The 18,762-nt window shown below is 39.1% G+C and overlaps 2 protein-coding genes across 6 annotated transcripts in view; both read left to right on the forward strand.

The window, feature by feature from the left end:
• trdmt1 (tRNA aspartic acid methyltransferase 1) lies at positions 1–5,766 on the forward strand. 4 transcript variants are annotated; one of them, XM_027015298.3, is made up of 11 exons: positions 1–114; positions 381–607; positions 1,331–1,440; positions 2,858–2,934; positions 3,018–3,089; positions 3,412–3,477; positions 3,736–3,805; positions 3,981–4,064; positions 4,205–4,524; positions 4,657–4,844; positions 5,532–5,766. In XM_027015298.3, exons 2-11 carry the CDS (start codon positions 544–546, stop codon positions 5,630–5,632), a joined length of 1,152 nt encoding a protein of 383 aa, XP_026871099.2. In that variant the 5' UTR covers positions 1–114; positions 381–543; the 3' UTR covers positions 5,633–5,766. The 4 variants fall into 4 exon arrangements, with proteins under 4 accessions (XP_026871099.2, XP_081551805.1, XP_081551803.1 ...); XM_081695679.1 differs by lacking the exons at positions 1–114; positions 2,858–2,934 and adding an exon at positions 934–980 and having other exon boundaries at positions 360–607; XM_081695677.1 differs by lacking the exons at positions 1–114; positions 2,858–2,934 and having other exon boundaries at positions 360–607.
• Positions 5,767–5,889: 123 nt separating this feature from the next.
• The window catches only part of cubn (cubilin (intrinsic factor-cobalamin receptor)), a 30,420-nt gene continuing 17,547 nt past the window's right edge, over positions 5,890–18,762 (forward strand). For both annotated transcript variants that reach the window (XM_027015307.3, XM_081695675.1), the window contains exons 1-27: positions 5,890–6,370; positions 6,804–6,933; positions 7,613–7,741; positions 7,832–7,933; positions 8,028–8,131; positions 8,233–8,359; positions 8,700–8,868; positions 9,456–9,587; positions 10,126–10,221; positions 10,513–10,637; positions 10,764–10,950; positions 11,203–11,321; positions 11,426–11,660; positions 11,782–11,963; positions 12,077–12,239; positions 12,528–12,718; positions 12,935–13,091; positions 13,785–13,963; positions 14,098–14,263; positions 14,345–14,570; positions 14,767–14,897; positions 15,092–15,275; positions 15,372–15,532; positions 15,667–15,848; positions 15,943–16,099; positions 17,213–17,403; positions 18,186–18,345. In XM_027015307.3, the coding sequence (XP_026871108.2) occupies positions 6,252–6,370; positions 6,804–6,933; positions 7,613–7,741; positions 7,832–7,933; positions 8,028–8,131; positions 8,233–8,359; positions 8,700–8,868; positions 9,456–9,587; positions 10,126–10,221; positions 10,513–10,637; positions 10,764–10,950; positions 11,203–11,321; positions 11,426–11,660; positions 11,782–11,963; positions 12,077–12,239; positions 12,528–12,718; positions 12,935–13,091; positions 13,785–13,963; positions 14,098–14,263; positions 14,345–14,570; positions 14,767–14,897; positions 15,092–15,275; positions 15,372–15,532; positions 15,667–15,848; positions 15,943–16,099; positions 17,213–17,403; positions 18,186–18,345 (4,204 nt within the window). In that variant the 5' untranslated portion in view covers positions 5,890–6,251. The remainder of the gene's footprint in view (positions 6,371–6,803; positions 6,934–7,612; positions 7,742–7,831; positions 7,934–8,027; positions 8,132–8,232; positions 8,360–8,699; positions 8,869–9,455; positions 9,588–10,125; positions 10,222–10,512; positions 10,638–10,763; positions 10,951–11,202; positions 11,322–11,425; positions 11,661–11,781; positions 11,964–12,076; positions 12,240–12,527; positions 12,719–12,934; positions 13,092–13,784; positions 13,964–14,097; positions 14,264–14,344; positions 14,571–14,766; positions 14,898–15,091; positions 15,276–15,371; positions 15,533–15,666; positions 15,849–15,942; positions 16,100–17,212; positions 17,404–18,185; positions 18,346–18,762) is intronic.

Below are 18,762 nucleotides of genomic sequence, written 5' to 3' on the forward strand. Positions count from 1 at the left end.
CACTCCTTATGCAAATAGCATAACTGTGCAGGGATTTAGGATGACGTAGCAGGGAGCAGGAAATTCGGTTGTAACAGTAGACCATGCTCATGAGAAAAACTACCGTAGCAAGCAGTATGTTATGAACGTTATTACGTTATTTGTTTGTTGTCTTAAATAGTCCTACTTGTTCTCGCTTATCCACCCAATAGCTAAAGTAGCCAATTAATTTTCAGGTGAAATGTATATCCTAAGTTATCAGTAACCTACCTTTCTTTCTTTCTTTCTTTCTTTCTTTCTTTCTTTCTTTCTTTCTTTCTTTCTTTCTTTCTTTCTTTCTTTCTTTCTTTCTTTCTTTCTTTCTTTCTTTCTTTCTTTCTTTCTTTCTTTCTTTCTTGTAGTTTTCTTTTTTTTTTTAATTATAGGTAACTCATTACGCACAATCTGACAAAGCGGAACCTTAATAAATGAGCTGTTTCTACACGAAGCTATAACATTCTCACACTGGTGGCTACAGAGAGTTCTGTTAAGAGTGTACTTTTGTTGGTTAACTGTGCAATAACTATGGAGAAACTTCGTGTTTTAGAGTTGTACAGTGGCATTGGCGGAATGCATTATGCGTTGAAAGGTAGGTAGTTATGCTTTTTTTTCCTCTTGTTAATGGCTTTCCGACCCAGTAAATTTAACTTATTCACACTGGTGTAGCTTAGCTTGCTTGAGCTAGCTAACGCTAGATAGTGGATAGCTAGTTAGCGATATCATCCTTTTAACTATGATTTGTTTTGAAAGTTAACTAACTAGCTAAGATGGCTAACTTGCTAAAATTCGTTCTTTTTCACTTTTGTCTCCTCCCTCTTTCTTTCTTTTTCTCTCTCCCCACCTTTCTCGTGTGTGTGTGTGTGTGTGTGTGTGTGTGTGTGTGTGTGTGTGTGTGTGTGTGTGTGTGTGTCTCAGTTCTGTTAAGTTGTATCCTTACTGAATTTGGCGATAACTGCCTTAATGTAATTGTATTAGTCTGTAATCAGCTATTTCAGCTCCTTTGTAGGAATAGTTGAGCGGTGTATATGTATGCTAGCTAGTAACTCTCTTGATACTGTCTGCAAACGTGCATACTCATTTTGTTTGCAAAGAATTGATTTATGTGCTTTTTTTTATGCTATGCAAACAAACTTAGCTAGCTACCTATTCCTTATATTTCATCAGTCATAAGTGATATATTGTAATAGATTTTCAGGTTTCTCAGTATTACAAATAATTCGCTCACATTCAGTATTTGAATATGCCACAGTATTTAAAATTGCAACAGGTTAATAACAGAACTAATTTATTTTTATTTCCTTTTCATCTTTAGCGAGCTTAGTACCTGCTGAAGTGGTAGCGGCAGTGGATGTGAACACAACAGCCAATGAAATCTATAAACACAACTTCCCAAACACTCTACTTCTACCCAAGACCATCGAAGTGAGCACCTGCTCCAAACTTGGATCATGTTTTCGAGATTATCAGTCTGAAGATCCTAGATCACCTTTCCTTACTACAGAAAGCCTCACACCCCACGACTGCTGTTTCTTCTATGTTTTGTAGTTTGCTGGTCACAACTGAACTGCAGTTATAATGGGACAGATTTAAGACAGTGGTGTTTCAGAAACAGCTGGTGATAAACCTACTTGTTAATTCAATGACTTTCCTCATAAATGAATAGAAACTATAAATTAGAATGACAAGATTAATTTCAACCAATCAATGATCTGGGCTACACTGTAAATGAAAACATTACTAGAGCGAAAAAAGTATTGCTCACAAAGTCCAGTGAAATAAAATTATGCTAGAAATAGTTATATAACCATTAAGCATTAACCACATTTAAACAGTGCTACTACCACATATCACCACTAGGAGCAAAGAGGCTTTGACCACCACCATCATCATCATCATCATCATCATCATCATCCTCTTGTCTTCTGGGTACAGCCCAGAATAAGATTTTATTTGGATCAAAATCTTAGCCACAACTCTGTGTTGGAGATGTGTGTATTATACTTGTAAGATTAGTGGGCTGATAGCTGAATGTGAAGCCTGTTCATATCTAGGAGAATGGAGCCGTTATGATGTATTGCTTTAATAACAATTATCCTTTATGTAAGTGAGCGATATATGAACTGCTGAGGATATACTTTAATCCTATGAATTGGACCCTAAACATATTAATACCCACCCAAATGTATGTATGCATGTCTTTATATATAATGTATATAAATTAAAAGCTTCCATGTAAAATCCCTTTTCATTGAGAAAAAAAAAAACTAAGTCAAAGCATAAATTAAAATGGCTAATACAATGCCTTAGTAATATTCATGGTGAATGGAAGTGCTATGGCAATTAATGAAGGTATTATTGAAATGATTGAAATGTGTTTAATTTCTGACAGTGACTGAACAAATTAGTTTTTCTCCTATAATATTTTTTATACATATATTTAGACCTATTCACATCTCATGACTGGAAGTTAGTAGATTTCTAGTGAAAGAGTAACTTTAGATTTAGTGTTGGGTAAAGGTTGCATGCCTTGTCAGCATGGGTAATGATGCACTAGCCACTGGCTTCATTCCCATAAGTGTGTTTAGTAAGGTTTTACTTATGTAAGTGATAATGAAGTTTGGCCTGAGCACATTAGAAGCTGAGTCTTGGTTGTCTTGATTTCCTTAAGACAATTATTTTTATTGAATTCAGTTTTTTAATAATTGGGTCATTATAAAATGTTCTTAATTCACTTGGTATATAGTTGAATCAGCATGAGGGAAGCGTTTAACCTTAAATAGAAAAATTGCATGTCACTCTCAATTCTTTAGCCTAGCCATTTGGATTTTGTTTCCTTCAGGGAATGACATTAAATGATTTCAATAAACTGGACTTTAATGCGATTTTGATGAGCCCTCCTTGCCAGCCTTTCACTAGGTAATTAACACTTTTTATCGCCTTTCAATTTGCCACCATTGACAACAGAAATAAACACTAATATTTTTTCTCTTCCCTTTCAGGATTGGGTTACAGTGTGATATTTCTGATCCCCGAACAAAAAGCTTTCTGTATGTCTTGGACCTTCTTCCAAGGTCAGAAATCAATCTATACCTTCTCTGCAGATCCAGCCTATTCTCAGTGGGCTTTTGATTGTTTTATATCTTCTCTGTTATGTTTCTCCAGTCTTTTTAAACCACAGTTAATGGTACTTTGTATTCAGTTCATTGTTACAAGGAAGACCTTGTTATGTTTTTTATATGGTTGTTAAATAATGACTTTATGTATAATAGATTTTTGAAAACATATATTTCTTCTGAACAATGCCTTAGCCTGTGGAAAAGTATCTATAAATATATCTAACCTATATTTAATCTGGACATTATGAGACAATATGTCCTTGTGCAATATCTGTAGGTTTAACAAGTTGCCACGCTTCATTCTGCTGGAGAATGTAAAAGGCTTTGAAACATCCTCTGCAAGGTAAACTGAGAGACAGGATAAATCTTATACATGGGAGGTTGCTATGGATACATGTCTGTCAGCCAGTAGGGGCCCCTTTTAATGCATAATTCCTACTAAATATACTTTTTATGCAAGATATTAATCAATGTGAACAAGCTAAACCTTTAAAAAAGTTTTGGTTTTGAATATTTCAGGAAATCTAGTTGCACAATATCCAAACTCTTTCAAACTATATGTACTTACAGTGTAATCTGATTTTTTTTCCCCTTTTCCTAGAGATGCTTTGATAAAGACTTTGAAAGAGTGTAATTATAGTCTTCAAGAGTTAATGATCTCACCCACTTGTGTAAGAATGTTATCTTTTTATTTACATTACATCCAAGTGGTCAGCACTTTTTACATCAAGATAACATTATTTGTAAATGGCTGCAGTTGATATTCTAAAACAATTAAACAGCTCTTGAGCTCTTGAGTTTTAGTTTATTGCCTAATTTTGCTATTCCACACATTTCTCTCTACAGATAGGAATACCAAACTCAAGGCTACGTTATTTCCTTATTGCCACAGCTTTTCCAGGGTCCTTCTCATTTCAGACAACACCAGAGGTAAGTACATTTTGTCAATCTGAGTATGGTATAGTACTGTAGAATTTTCACTGAGAAATTGCATTTGCAGAGAAGTGAAATTTTTACTATCTGGTTTCACCACACGGTAAACTATACATGAATCTCTATGTTCCCCAAAGATTTTAAATGGCTTCCCAGACTCAAGCTCCAGTGACTGCACAGACAGTTTTTCAGTTCCAGTCAGTCAATGTGGTGGCATCAGGAGTGAGACAAGTGATAATGGCTATGTAATCTATAAGCTGGAGACAGCTCAGGACCTGGAGAGGAAGAGGAGTCAGGATAGTGAAGAGACAGTGCAAATGCTGCAGGCTTTCCTGGAAGAAGGACAGGGAATGGACATGGAGCATTATCGTCTGCCTCCAAAAACCCTGCTCAGATATGCCTTGCTGCTGGACATAGTCCAACCAAACAGCAGGAGATCAGTCTGCTTTACTAAAGGGTGAGGCATCAGAAAAGAATATCACAGTCCATAAGAAAGTCCTATGCCCTAAGCATTTAACATTTTATTATCTTGTATCTAATATCTATATTCATGTGGTTTAATTCAGTAATAATTGTTGTTCTTCCACAGATATGGACACTATGTGGAAGGAACTGGTTCAGTTCTGCAGTCCTGTACAGATGTAGAGCTGGAGACAGTCTTTAAATGCCTAGAGGGGCTGTCTGATGAGGAAAAACTCAAGCAGCTATCCCAACTAAAGCTCAGATACTTCACACCCAGAGAGATAGCTAACCTCATGGGCTTCCCCTCACACTTTAGTAAGCCAGTCACCCCGTTTACCTCCTGTGATCGTGAAACGTGTTTTGTTCAGATCAGGTCATTACAAAATCCTAAAATCCAGTCTAATATAATGACTTTCAAATAAGAATAAAAAAGCAGTATGGTAAACATTCACTCCTATTAAGGGCTTTGGAGTCAGAGTAGTCCAGTAAAGTGAATTTTCCCTTTAAAGCCTGCAGTTGTTTTATTTATGTGTGGAATATTTAGATTTAACTAGTCTTTCTGTTGCTGTCTCCAATGATGGCAATTTTAAGATTTTTTTAGATGACATATCACAACTACTTTGAAATGATCTAGTGTTCTTTATTTTATAAGCTAGCTGTTTGCAACCGGATGATACCTGTGATTTGCTTTATGGTTATGTAGCCTCAGTGTTTCCTGCAATCAGCTACAGTGCTTGCTATGCTGTAACCTGTAATCAGATACATTGTTGGCTGTGCTGTAACCTCTAATCAGTGCTTGCTATGCACTCTAACTAGTGGTCAATGTAGGGGCTTTGTGAAGAAAAACCGAAGATGTTTAAAAAATCTAAGAACGATTCCGAGGAATTTGTGAAGAACACTATCTGGACTCGTGAATTTGCTATTTTATGTGTACCTCTTATGTCCTGAGGCCCTAATAGTTAACATATATCTTTCTTTGCACATTTCTCTTTCTACTTTCAGCTTTTCCAGAAGATATCTCAATTAAGCAGCAATACAGGGTTCTGGGCAACAGTCTAAATGTTCATGTAGTGTCCAAACTCATCAGTCTCATGGTGACATGACCAGCATCCAAGCTTTGCCACATTGCATCTGGTGGATGAGAGACCAAAAGTCCACTGAGGTGAGCAATGTAAGAGGGATGTCAGACTTTGTATTATGTGGATCAAGTTTGTAAAATAAAGTCATGCTCTTTGTACTGAGGTTTTTGTATCGTGTTTATACAATATGTGAAATTTCTCACTGAAACTGATTTTTCTGTTTTATTTAAATAAAAAGTTGTTTCCACAAATAAAGACATTTGTTTTAAATGCTCCTTTAGACTTCAGCATGGGAATAAAGAATATATACTTCAGCCCTTTACTGTTTCTTTTTGGACAGGGGGGACTTGCTGAAAGTGCAGAATGTTTAAGGCCTTAACTCTAGTTACTGATTTCTGACAGTCATATGACAATGTGCAGTAATTAGCCAGCAAGGTGATCACTTGCACCAAATGCTCTCTTCAGCCCTACGTATTATCTTCCTTAAATGGTTTTGGCCAGTTCATTGGTGAGTGTTTTAGACTTTTGAGTCTCAGAGGACTGGTTAGGGGCAAAGTGCACCTTCAGATTTGGGCCATTAGGCTGTCATCTGTGTTGACCGTCAATCCGGTGTCTGAAGAGAATTCTGGGACGAGGTCTCAGCATGGCTCGGACAGTTTGTCTGTACTGGCCCTTCATCGCCCTACTCTTCTTGGGGGGACTGCAGTGTGACCCGAGCAGGCAGACTCACAGCCACAACAAAAGGGATATCAGCAGTGCGCAGTGAGTAGAGGGATTATAGAACACCTGGAGTAGTACGTCAGTCTGTTTGACACTGATGAGTTTATAGTGGGCTGGCGTTCTTAGTTTTTTTATTATATATATATATATATATATATATATATATATATATATATATATATATATATATATATATATATATATATAATTTTGTGTAAATGGATTTCTCAAGTGAATTAATTTTCTATATAATCTCAGCTTTTATTTTTATCCTAATTAAGACAGTAATTATAAGTTAATTAAAAATCGCAAATTAAATTTAGTTTCTACAGATGTTAATGACTTAGTAATTTAGTGTAAATGTGAAACATTAATTCATTTTACTATGAAGATAAATTGTAAGTAGAAAAAGACATCAATATGTTAAGGAAAAAACTGGATTCAAAGTTCAATTACATATCTTGATCACACCCAGGCCTCGTATGATCTCTGAGAATGGTCATCTTACTTTTTCTGCGGGAAACAATAAAGACATCAATTTTCAGACTTCAGGATCAGGTCGAGTGAAAGTGGGGGCTGTGGACCTCACTGAGCAAATAAATCAGGTAAGATCATGGTAGGCCTCACATCAGAATCCTTTAAAGGTCAAATTAGCTTCAGGTATTGAAAAGAGAATTTTTAATTATACATTATTCAATACTAAAGTATACTGTTCTAAGGACAGCATTGATGCTTTCCCTGGGAAATAGACATACATCTATAATACTAAAAGGCTTGGAGTTGCTCAAAACTCCAAAATATCTACATATTATTAAACATTCACAATTACCAATCACCAGTATCACTGTGGCTTGACTTGCTATGGAAATATAACATGTTATACTGTTTCTACCAATTGTTTTTAATGATAATTATGTTTGAACTGTAGGTTTATGTGTCTTATTATCTTAGTTACTCTTAAAGTCTTGAGATCCAGACTGTGGTTATGAGCAATATCCTGCTGTACCCAAATTATACTGTGGTAATTTCTGTTTCCTGTTTCTAACTACTATGTGTATCTAACAATGTTAACTAATATTGGTCTTAAGAGTCATTTGGAGAAAATATAAAATACACACTGATAAACACTAATATTCTACTATGTACAAAAACAGAATTTCACAAGGTTTATTCATTGCCTCATACTTAATTTTATCTTTTTGGGTAATACTGGATATTTTACGATCTTCAATAATGTAATACATTTTGAAGTGTTGGAATATTTTTGATCATTTTTTATTTCAGATCAAAATTAATAAAGATGACATTGAAACAATAAAGAATAGTGGTACCTCTGAAGAAGTTTTGAACCAGTTGAATCAGCTGAAGACAAGAGTGACCACACTTGAATCAAACGTTCAATCAATAGAACAGGTAAAGTCATAATTTACAGTCAATATATTGCCTTCTATCAACCTCTAAATTTTGTATGTATTTAACCCTTGCTCATGCAAACCCCGAAAGACAATCCAGCGGAAGACATGTAGCAGCAACCCGTGCCAGAACCTTGGGACTTGTCTGAATCTTGTGGACTCCTTCCACTGTCTCTGTCCTACAAACTGGCAGGTATGGGAGCTCTGACTGAGTACCACAAAGCACTTGGTCCTACTGCCTTAGGTATCTACCTAGCACTCAACACTATCACTGTGTATCATGCCAGGGTCCCACTTGTGCTGTAGATGTGAATGAGTGTCAGATCTATGCTGGAACCACTGAGGGTTGTCAGAATGGAGCCACATGTGTCAACACTCCTGGATCTTACACGTAATGCTTTTTCTCATGCCAATAATCACTACATATACTGAGTGGACATTCTTTTATAATTTTATCTTATTGATCAGATTTTCCTCTTTCATTTTATTCAGATGCACGTGTACTCCAGAATGGTTTGGGCAACATTGCACCTCTCGCTATGATGACTGTGCAGGTGGGAGTCAAGACCTTTGTGTTCATGGGTTGTGCATTGATTCTGACAGGGTCACACCAAATGAGGTAATTTCTGTCATATGAATGGATATCTTTCAAGGTGATATGTGTGAATAAATAAGTTGCTTACAACACCTCACTTGGAAGTTTCTGCCATTAAATTAAAATTGTCTATTAATAATTTCTGTTTCATGTTGTCTTGTAACAGCATTACATAGATAGCAGTTATTGTTCAGTATGAAGTAAGTAGTGCCATTAAATGGCCTGGAAGAGCCAGTTTTATCAATACTTGTGAGGAGGTTATTTCACAGTGCTTCTGAGAGGATATTACTTTTTTCTTCTTTTTTTTTTTAAGTGTGCCTTACTACATATGCTTTCCCTTTTTATTTGCATTGTCTTCTAACAGCCTAAATATAAATGCGTCTGTGATGTTGGGTGGATGTCTCCTCCCGGCAGTTCTGCCTGTACAGCAGATGTGGATGAGTGTAGCCTTCCCAACAAGCCCTGTTCAACCAACCCCCCTGTTCAGTGCTTCAACACGCTAGGCTCCTTCTTCTGTGGGGCTTGTCCAACAGGTGAGAACTGGGCTGAGTTTCTCTGCAGTCTTCTCACATTAGGATAATCTGGATTCAGTTAACTTTGTCAAGGGTTCCCTTTGGCCTTAAGGAAGTCCTAGATCAGAATTCCTATTCTGTCTGTATTCCATGTATCCTGGTCTGGTAGGGCACTCTAGGCCACCATGCATTACAGTGTAAGTTCGTCTGTCATGACATTCAATTGTGAAGTGTGTGTGGGTGTGTGTGTGTGTGTAGCAGTGTGTGTGTCCTGTGCCTCTGCCTTGTTTGCTGTTTTTTTGTTTCTCCCCTTTATTTAAGCCCACAGGAACGCTCTTCCAGTGCTGCACAGTATTCCTTGCTGCTGCATTCAGATGCCTTGAGTGTTACTGCCAGCTTGCTGCTGAGCTTCTCTCTCTGCTACATACCTGCACCTCAAGATCTACTCCCAGTGCTGTTCTATTTTTGGTTGCTTTCACAGCTTGCCACTGTGATCTTTAGTTTGTTCGCTATGGAGAGTAAAGACACTCCAAACTAGCACTTGCATCTCGCTCCCTCCCTGCCCCCATCCCATTCCTGTATTCACCTTGTCTAATGCAACCATGTAGGCTGGCAAGGCAATGGCTACAGCTGTCAAGATGTGAATGAGTGTGAGACAAACAACGGTGGCTGTTCCACCTCCCCCATGGTGCCCTGCCTCAACACCATGGGTTCCTTCCACTGTGGACAGTGTCCCCCAGGTATCAGCCCAGTACACCACACACTAGCCACCATGCACCGCACTTAGAGGTTTTTAACCAGTGTGTGACACTCAATTTCTTACAAGCTGTTTTTTTTTCTTTTGCCTTTTTAGCATGGCATGGATTTGCTATTTATCTCTGCACTAGGAACTGGTTGTTCAAAAGCAAATTTCTTTTTTTTTTTTAAGTGAGAATGAGGCAGAATTGATTGTTGCTTTGCCTTGAACCTAAGAAACAAGCATGCATCATGAGGAAACATGCCAATTAATATGCTTGTAATTAGAAACACAGGTCTGAGCTCTCAGCCTCTACAGAGCTCTGTGCCACGGAGACAGACACTGGACCAGGGAGATGATATGTAGGAAAAAAAATGCTTTATCAGATGCTTTAAACACTAATTTAAACTAATCATTTGTAATTGTGAACTGTAATTGTGAACTTTAGAATGCTCATTTATGTAGCTGGCACCTTTGTAAGTTAGGATCATTGAATTTAAAGCTGCATGAAAAAATTGTTGACAAAAGCACACTCTGCATAGGTTATGAGGGAGATGGAAAGACCTGCACTCAAGCCAATATATGTTCAAGCAATAATGGAGGATGTTATCCTTTGGCCACGTGCATCTCTGTCCCAGGTGTCATAGACAACCACATGCGCACACACAAACACACACATTCTTTACACACATTTACAGTAGTTACTCTTTACAATAGCGCATGACCAGCGGCACTCGGTAAAATAAAGCCATTAAGATTTACAATTTAAGTGCTTCACTGTCATCTGCTACATGTTAACATTAATGTCTAGTTGTGCAATAATTATGACAAAAGTTTAGCATCTTGACATGCTACTGTGTAATGTAACAAGGAGTATTACACAATGTAAGTGTAAAAGGATGTGCTGACGTATACCATACTTCATTCAGGTAGCAATATCCCAACATGCACTTGTCCCCCTGGATATGTGGGAAATGGATATGGGCCTACTGGTTGTACTCAGATCATTGACATCTGTGGGACCAGTAACCCATGTGTCAATGGCCAATGTGAGGTACGTTCCTACTCCATAATCACCAGTGTCCTTACTTCTTTCCTTTCTACTTTCTACAACAACTGGATAGTTCACATTTTCTATGAAATAAAAGGACCAAAATCTTTTTGATGTTCCTGTTTCTAGAACACAGCCATTGGATATGTCTGCCGCTGTGACCCTGGCTGGAGTGGCCAGAACTGTGACCAGAATATTAACGAGTGTGCCAGTAACCCCTGCCAGAATGGAGGCACCTGCAATGATGGCATTAATGGCTACACCTGCACCTGTACTGCGCAGTGGACAGGCCCGCAGTGCCAGACTCCACAGCAAGGTGGGTGGACCAGAATCTCTTTTACTGCATCACTATTTCTCTTGTAGCTCAACCTGGTACAGCAGGTAGAGCAAGATCCTAACAACACCAAGGCTATTGTTTCAAGTCCCAGGAAGCACACACACTGTCGTATTGATAAATATATGTAAGTTGCTCTGCATCAGAGTGTCTGACAAATGCAGTAAAAGTAAATGTGTCTGCAAACACACTGGTAGTAATCTGGGTGGTAAGTATTTGACCTGTGTGTTTCAGAGTGTGGGGGAGTCCTTGAGGGCCTGTCTGGTACTTTCAGTTATCCCAACACTCCTGGTCATGATGAGTATGACCACATGATCAGCTGTGCCTGGGTTGTCAGAACTGATGCAGATAAGGTTAGAACTAACCACCTTTACAGCGCATTAAAAAAAAAAAAGGCCCTATTTCTTTTTTACACATTTTGAATGATTAAATAATCACACTGTTTTTTCTCCACTAGATTCTGCGGATCACATTCCCTTTCTTTGATCTGGAGCAGAGTTCCACATGTAGCTTTGACTTTCTGCAAATCCACGATGGAGAGAGCGCCTCTGCCTACATGATTGGCAAATACTGCGGCACCAGCGCCCCAGCAGAGCTCTTCAGCTCCCACAATTCCCTGTACTTCTGGTTCCGCTCCGACCACATCATCAGCAGAGGTGGCTTCACTGTGGCCTGGCAGTCCCAAGCACCAGGTAGCGCAAAACATTTCAGTCACTACCAGTCATAGATGGTTTTAGTTCTGCCTTGCAGAGGACTGTTCCTGTACTCGACTGCCTTATGCCAATTCAAAATCTACGAATGTTCATTTTCCAGAGTGTGGTGGCCATTTGACCAATTCATATGGGGATATTAAGTCACCTGGTTACCCAGGCAATTACCCACCAAACCGTGACTGCTACTGGACGATAGATGTGAGCCCAGGGCTGCTCATTACCTTTGCTTTCGGAACTCTCAGCCTTGAGCACCATCCAGACTGCAACTTTGACTATCTAGAAGTATGTCATCCACCGTAACACCAAAAGCTACTCTACGTACAAGGTTCAATTTTTCCATTGAATAGCTTTGAAACACTCATCACTTGATGTTCACTCATTACTCAATGTTCTAGATCAGGGATGGTTTGCTCCCCGAGGACCCCCTTCTCAATAGGTACTGCAGCACTGGTTCACCAGCCCCGCTGCAGACCTCGGGCCCTGCTGCCTGGGTTCACTTCCACTCTGACTTTGTTATCAGTGACCGGGGCTTCCATATCACATATACCACCTCTCCAAGTGAGTGCATGTTTCAATGGTCAAACCTGGGAATTGATACTGAGTATTAATGGATGGTAAAATAATGTCCAACAGCACATGTTGTATAACAGCTATTGTACTTTTTACATTACATGACATCAGGTATCTACAAATATGCTTATATGCATTTATTGCTTAGTAATACTCCTCTTGGGCTGTATATGCTTAGTTTGTGTTAAATATTTGTTAGCAAATATGGGCAAAGGCTGTAAATACTGCAATTTATTGCCATGTTATGAGTTCATTTTAACCATTACTAAATTTCAGGTGATCCGGGATGTGGAGGCACCTATACAGAGAGTGAAGGTGTTATCATCTCCCCTAACTGGCCTAATAACTATGCACATGACAGGCAGTGTGTCTATGTTATTAGACTGCCCCGTAGTGAGTTGGTGGCTCTCAATTTCACTCATATGGATCTGGAATTTCACACCGGATGTCAGTTTGACTATGTGGAGGTATTGTGTGTGTGTGTGTGTGTGTGTGTGTGTGTGTGTGTGTGTGTGTGTGTGTGTGAGTGAGAGAGAGAGAAAGAGAGAGAAACAGAAACTTTGTGTGTGTTGAATTGTGTGTATGCTAAATTGTTTGCTTTGATTTTTTGTTTTTGTTTGCTTATAATTAATCGTTTACTAAAAAGTAATGATTTTGTAACGGATGTGTGTTCCTTGTGTCAGGTGCGTGATGGCACAGGGGAAACAGATCCACTCATTGGAAAGTACTGTGGCTCTACCCTACCAGCCCCCATCCTATCCACTACTAACAGCCTCTGGATTCGCTTCAAATCTGATAGCTCTGTTAGCAAGGCTGGCTTCAGGGCTGTATATGAGATCAGTGAGAGACATTTTATTGTTTTTAATATCTTAATACTCATGTTATGGCCACAGGCAAAGATGGCTGCAGTCAATAGATGTTACCTTTTAAAAGTCTGCGAGATTAAAGAAATGCAAGCAAAGTGATAAATGTAAACGTTTAGGTTTTCTTCTGTAAACATTCTGTCTCCCCCATGGTAAGAGATGTTAGAGAGGCTTTGAAGAGCAGCCTGCAGATCTCACCTGTGCCCACTCTCACGTGAGGTGGGCTGTCACTGACATTCTTTTTGCTAAAGCAGCACTCATTTGCTTCAGCACACTTTCATGCCACACAGACCCTGATGTCAAGCATGGCTGATGTTAATATAAGCAGTCTCTACTGTAGCGGATTGTGCTCTCTGGCTGTTCGCATTACTGGGTCTGTTTCTTGTTAAAAGCTGAGAGCCCCATACTGAATCTAAAATGTCTGATTGCCTGGTTATTTCCGCTATATTACTTATTAGTATTTCTGCCATGTCACTGGCAGTTTTACGGCCAAGTGCGTTTTACTGTGGTGACTGTGGTGAGGCTTATGGTCTGATGTCTTTATGCCACAGCTTTGATAAACTTCTGATAAGTTTTGTAAGTCTATTAAACACAATGGGAATAATATATCTTAATGTGATCATATAACTGGTTGGACAAAGGCTGATTCTTCCCATAACTCCCATAACAGGTTGTGGAGGAAGTCTTTCTGGCTCTGGCCAGATTCGCACACCCCTTCACCCTGATCCCTATGCCCACAACAAGAGATGTGAGTGGGTCATCAATCAGCCCATGAGCTATGTTGTCACGCTCAACTTTCTCACCTTTGATGTTGAGGGCAGTGCTGGTTGCATCTTTGATTATGTGGAGGTACAAACCACATTTGCCATGTAGTTGTGCAAAACAAAAATGACTCTACTACAAAATGAACTATGCTCTGGCATTAAGGACTTTGTTGTGTAAAGAGGAAGATACACCGTCAGCATAATTGTCTCCATCCTTAGGTACGAGATGGTGCTACATCCAGCGCTCCTCTTATTGGCCGATACTGTGGAAACCAGGTCCCCTCTATGCTGCAGTCCACACAGAGTCACATGCATATTGTTTTCAGTACTGATGCTTCAGTTAGCAACCACGGGTTCACGGCAGAGTATTCGTCTGTTATGGAAGGTAGTGTACCACCATGTCATTGTGCTATATATCGGGCTGTCTGCTTGTACATAACATTTAATGATCCTTTTTAACAAATAGGCTGTGGAGACACTCTCATAGATCCTTCAGGCTCCTTCACCAGCCCTGGCCATCCTACCAGCTACCCTCATGGTGCCAACTGCTCCTGGCACATAGCTGTCACCCCAGGCAACATCATCAGACTGTCCTTCACATCCTTTAATCTGGAGTACCATACTAACTGCATTCATGACTATGTGGAGGTCTATGACAATGGCACTGCTCAGACTGGGAATCTTCTGGGCAGGTAAGAGAATTAGCAAGCTGCCATCACCCACTGGCCCTTTACATTACTTACCAAGAGTGCGCGTATCACTTTGATTAACATACTTTTAAATTCCATTTTTAGTTCTATTTTAATTGTACATTGAAAAGGACAAAACTCAACATAATTTGTAACCATAATACCTTTAGTTTTTTCACTTTTTAAATTCTTTGCTCAGGTACTGTGGGCGGTCAGTTCCTCCTTCTCTGACCAGCACTGACAACCTCATGACTGTTCTGTTTGTCTCGGACTCCAGTCTGGCAAATGAGGGCTTCTCTGCCAGCTATGTCTCAATCAATGCCACCACAGGTAGAGCTTCATAATAAAATAACAATATAAAAACAGAATAAAAATCAATTGAATGGAGTTGTTTAAAAGCCAAAATACTACTAACAAATGTCACTAAACCACAGAATCTATATATCATTGTGTTAATAAATGCTTAAGTTAAGGACTAAAAGGGACCAAAGATTAATTGTCATCTGCCATTGTTCTGTCCCTAGACTGTAGTGCAGTGTTCACAACTCCCACTGGAGTGCTGACCTCGCCTAACTACCCTGACAACTACCCCATCAACCGTGAGTGCATATTCAGAATCATAGTGGGGCTCAATATGCAGATTATGCTCAACTTCACAGACTTTCAGATGGAAGGTGGCTCTTGCTCCTTTGACTATGTGGAAATCAGGTGAGGAGTCATTTACTATCAATACACAATATGTGTAGCAAACCATTGGCAAGTTCATGCATTATTTGTCCTGCACCATAATGTTCTTTTTTGTAGAGATGGAGGCTTTGAAACATCACCTCTCATTGGTCGATACTGCGCAACCCAGACTCCACCCCTAATAATATCCCATAGCAACAGGCTATGGGTCATGTTCCGGTCAGATAACTCTGTTACTTACAAGGGTTTCTCTGCACACTGGGATGGCACCCAGACAGGTGTTTGTTACCTTTTTGTTTTGTGCTGGCAATGTTTTTGTATTGTATTTGTATTGTGTTGGCAAATAAATACTGTTTCTGCTTAGCACTGCATTGTCACTCAGTCCATGCTAATATGTTTATTCCTGTACTAGGCTGTGGAGGAACTCTGACAACCAGTGTTGGTAGTTTCACATCACCTAACTACCCTCTGCCCTACCACCCCAATGCCGAGTGCTACTGGCACATCAAATCTAGTGCAGGAAGTATGATCCAGCTCAGCTTTGGGGACTTCCATCTAGAATCCAGCACTGACTGTATTTTTGACTACCTGGCGGTGAGAATAAGTATTCATCTCAATATACATCTGAAGTACATTTACTCTGTTTTAATCAAACTACTCTGTGAGTTGAATGGGTGTGTGTTCTCAGGTTTATGATGGGAATAGCACTAATGCTCGTCAGTTGGCCAAGTTGTGTGGAAACCAGATCCCTGATGCTATTGGCTCCAGTAAAGAACACCTGTATGTTAAACTTCGCACAGACAGCATCATCAGTGCTGGGGGCTTCGTGGCCTCATATGTGGCCAGTGAGTTAAAAAAAACATATGTCCACACACACTTATACTAGCACATATGTCTCTTTCATCATACATCACAAAAGAGTACATGATGTGGAAATGCCCTCATGATTTTCGACAACTTATTTTAGTTGCCATTTATTTAGCTGATGCTTTTATCCAAAGTAACTTAAATTTCAGATTGGCCAGAACTTAAGTGACTGAGGGTTAAGGGTCTTCCTCGGGAGCCCAACAGTGTCAACTTGGCAGTGGTCAGGCTTGAACTGGCAACCTTCTGATGTCTAGTCAAGTACCTTAATCACTAAGCTACCACTGCCCCACTACCACTGTTGTCACTTCATAAATCACAGCTGATCATTAAATCACAGCTAATTATTAAAATCACATCTGATTATTTCTCCTTTCAGTGAGGCTGGCCACTTCACCTCTTACTCTTCCTGTAGGAGGGTTATTATTCTGACTAGTTATTATTGCACTTTTAGGGATTTAATATGGCCAGTATATCCTGCTGCATCAGGACAATGCCATTCCTTTTACTAAAAGCATAGCTTTTTTTGGCTCTTTTTTCTATTTCCATGAACACAGAACCTTGTGACAGAATGGGTTGGTGTTAGTTTTTAAATGTAGCAGGAGGTAGCTGGCAGGAAAATTCACTCCACTAAAGTATGTGCAGGAGACTACATGTTGCTCTTGTCTCTCTTAAATTGGTTTTGTGAAAGTAAAGCTTATAGGCTGAAAGGTCAGATCCATAAAGACTCCTTCTCTTTGTTTCATGACAATGACAAATGACAAATTGGCAAACTTTTGTTCCTTGCTCATTTTCCTTGGACTCACTTCGCTTTCAATGCTTGATCAAATTTACCCAGATCTATTGATCAGACAAAGGGAACTTGATTTATTTAACTGTACACCCAAAATAGTGGAATGTCTGTCTGTGGTAAATGAGTAAATTGAGTGTGTTGTCTAAAGCCTTAAGGTCTGACAAGCAGCTGCTCTAAACCTCAATATTGGTGTAATACTTGTAATACCATGATTCTGGCTTGACGAATATGAGTATAAACATTGTAGGTATTTGTCAAAAAGTGTCACTGATGTTAACTTCAACTGATTTGTTTTCCACAGCTTGTCAGGGTATTGTCATTGCTAACCAGTCAAAAGGGGTGATTGAGAGTCAGAATTTCCCAAACAACTACCCTTTGGACTCTAGCTGCAGCTGGACAATCCAAAGCACCATGGGAAACACAATCAACTACACCTTCACAGCCTTTGACCTAGAGACAACATCAGCTAGCTGTAACTATGACTATTTGGAGGTCAGTCTGTCCTTCAGTTGAAGACTGAAACAGTTTACAGTTGACGTGAGAAATGTAGCAGTATTTTACACCATATCACATCTGAAAAGAATGAATCCTAAGAAGAGGGATTGTATTTCCATGAGAGAATACCCGTTTAGCATTCCAAACTGGTGCTGCATCTTCATTTGCATCTTTACAAAAGAGGACCTAGATGTCTTCACAGGATAATATTGTTCTACATCACATGAGCTCAGATCATGTTGTGATGTAGAACAATATTATCCTGTGCTTTCCTTAAACAGGCATTATCTTCATCTAATACCACTGGGCTAAGAAAGTTTACAGTGGATTAATTCTCTTTAAGCAGTCATGAAATTATTTCTGTCCACTCACTGGTAGGTTTTCTGAGATCTCACAGTTAGTGTACTGAATTTTTACTTGGTTTCTTCATCACCATGATGATCCAAATGGCCATGACATCATGGGGCCCACAAAAGAGGTAGAGGAATGTTCTGTTTTAGAGAAGTTAATTCCCTGTCTCCCCTTGGGCAGCCTTCATCTGTGAAATTGGCATAGTCTGCACTGCTCTCAGCAAGCTATGACCTCATCTTAGAGATAAATCCAGTGTTTTGGCGAAACAGCCACAGAGTTACATAAGATGTGTTGAACAAAAAGCATTTTTAACTTTTAAGTGAAAAACAAATATTGCCTACATTTAACTACTAAAAATGTACAAAATCCAGTAGCATTTACATTCTATGTCCTATCACATCTTAATAACTCTTTCTGTCTTTGTGTAGCTGTATAATGGTGCAAATGCACAGGCTCCACTGATTGGTAGATTCTGTGGGAACACGCCCCCTCCAGCAAGCACCACCAGTGGTAGCAGCCTCTACATCGTGTTCCACTCTGATATCTCCATTGCCCACACTGGCTTCCGCATGCTGTGGTACCAGAATGGTAGGCTCCCATTACAGTTAACTCTACCCAGTTATAAACTGCAGAGTAACACTAAAATGTATGTTTCAAGTATTTTTCTGTCAGTTCTACAAGATAAAATAAATTAAAGAAACAAAGAAAGAAGATGGGGCATGTGTAACCTATAATTTAAAATAAATAAAATACTAAGAGTACTTTAAAAAAGGACCTGATCACACTTTAGTTCTTTGGCTAACATTATTCTAACATCATTAGTTAATATTATCAAACCATAAATTGTAGCATTAATAAATAACATGTAATATGTTAATAAAGAAATTAAGGTTTTTCCTTCTTTACAAGTAATCTTCTAGTTATGAAAGCTATTAATACAGGTGTTAAATACTTTGTTTATTTAAACCTTATTTTTATGATTAATGGTTTGTCACCTAATGTTGC

Source organism: Electrophorus electricus, chromosome 14 (assembly GCF_041902795.1).
Source record: "Electrophorus electricus isolate QZ-2024a chromosome 14, ASM4190279v1, whole genome shotgun sequence".
Taxonomy (NCBI): domain Eukaryota; kingdom Metazoa; phylum Chordata; class Actinopteri; order Gymnotiformes; family Gymnotidae; genus Electrophorus; species Electrophorus electricus.

Coding starts and splice junctions, on each gene's coding strand:
- trdmt1 (XM_027015298.3), top strand. CDS start 544: ATGGAGAAACTTCGTGTTTTAGAGTTGTACAGTGGCATTGGCGGAATG. Junction 3,090..3,411: donor GTCTTGGACCTTCTTCCAAG/GTCAGAAATCAA, acceptor CAATATCTGTAG/GTTTAACAAGTTGCCACGCT. Junction 4,065..4,204: donor CATTTCAGACAACACCAGAG/GTAAGTACATTT, acceptor TGTTCCCCAAAG/ATTTTAAATGGCTTCCCAGA.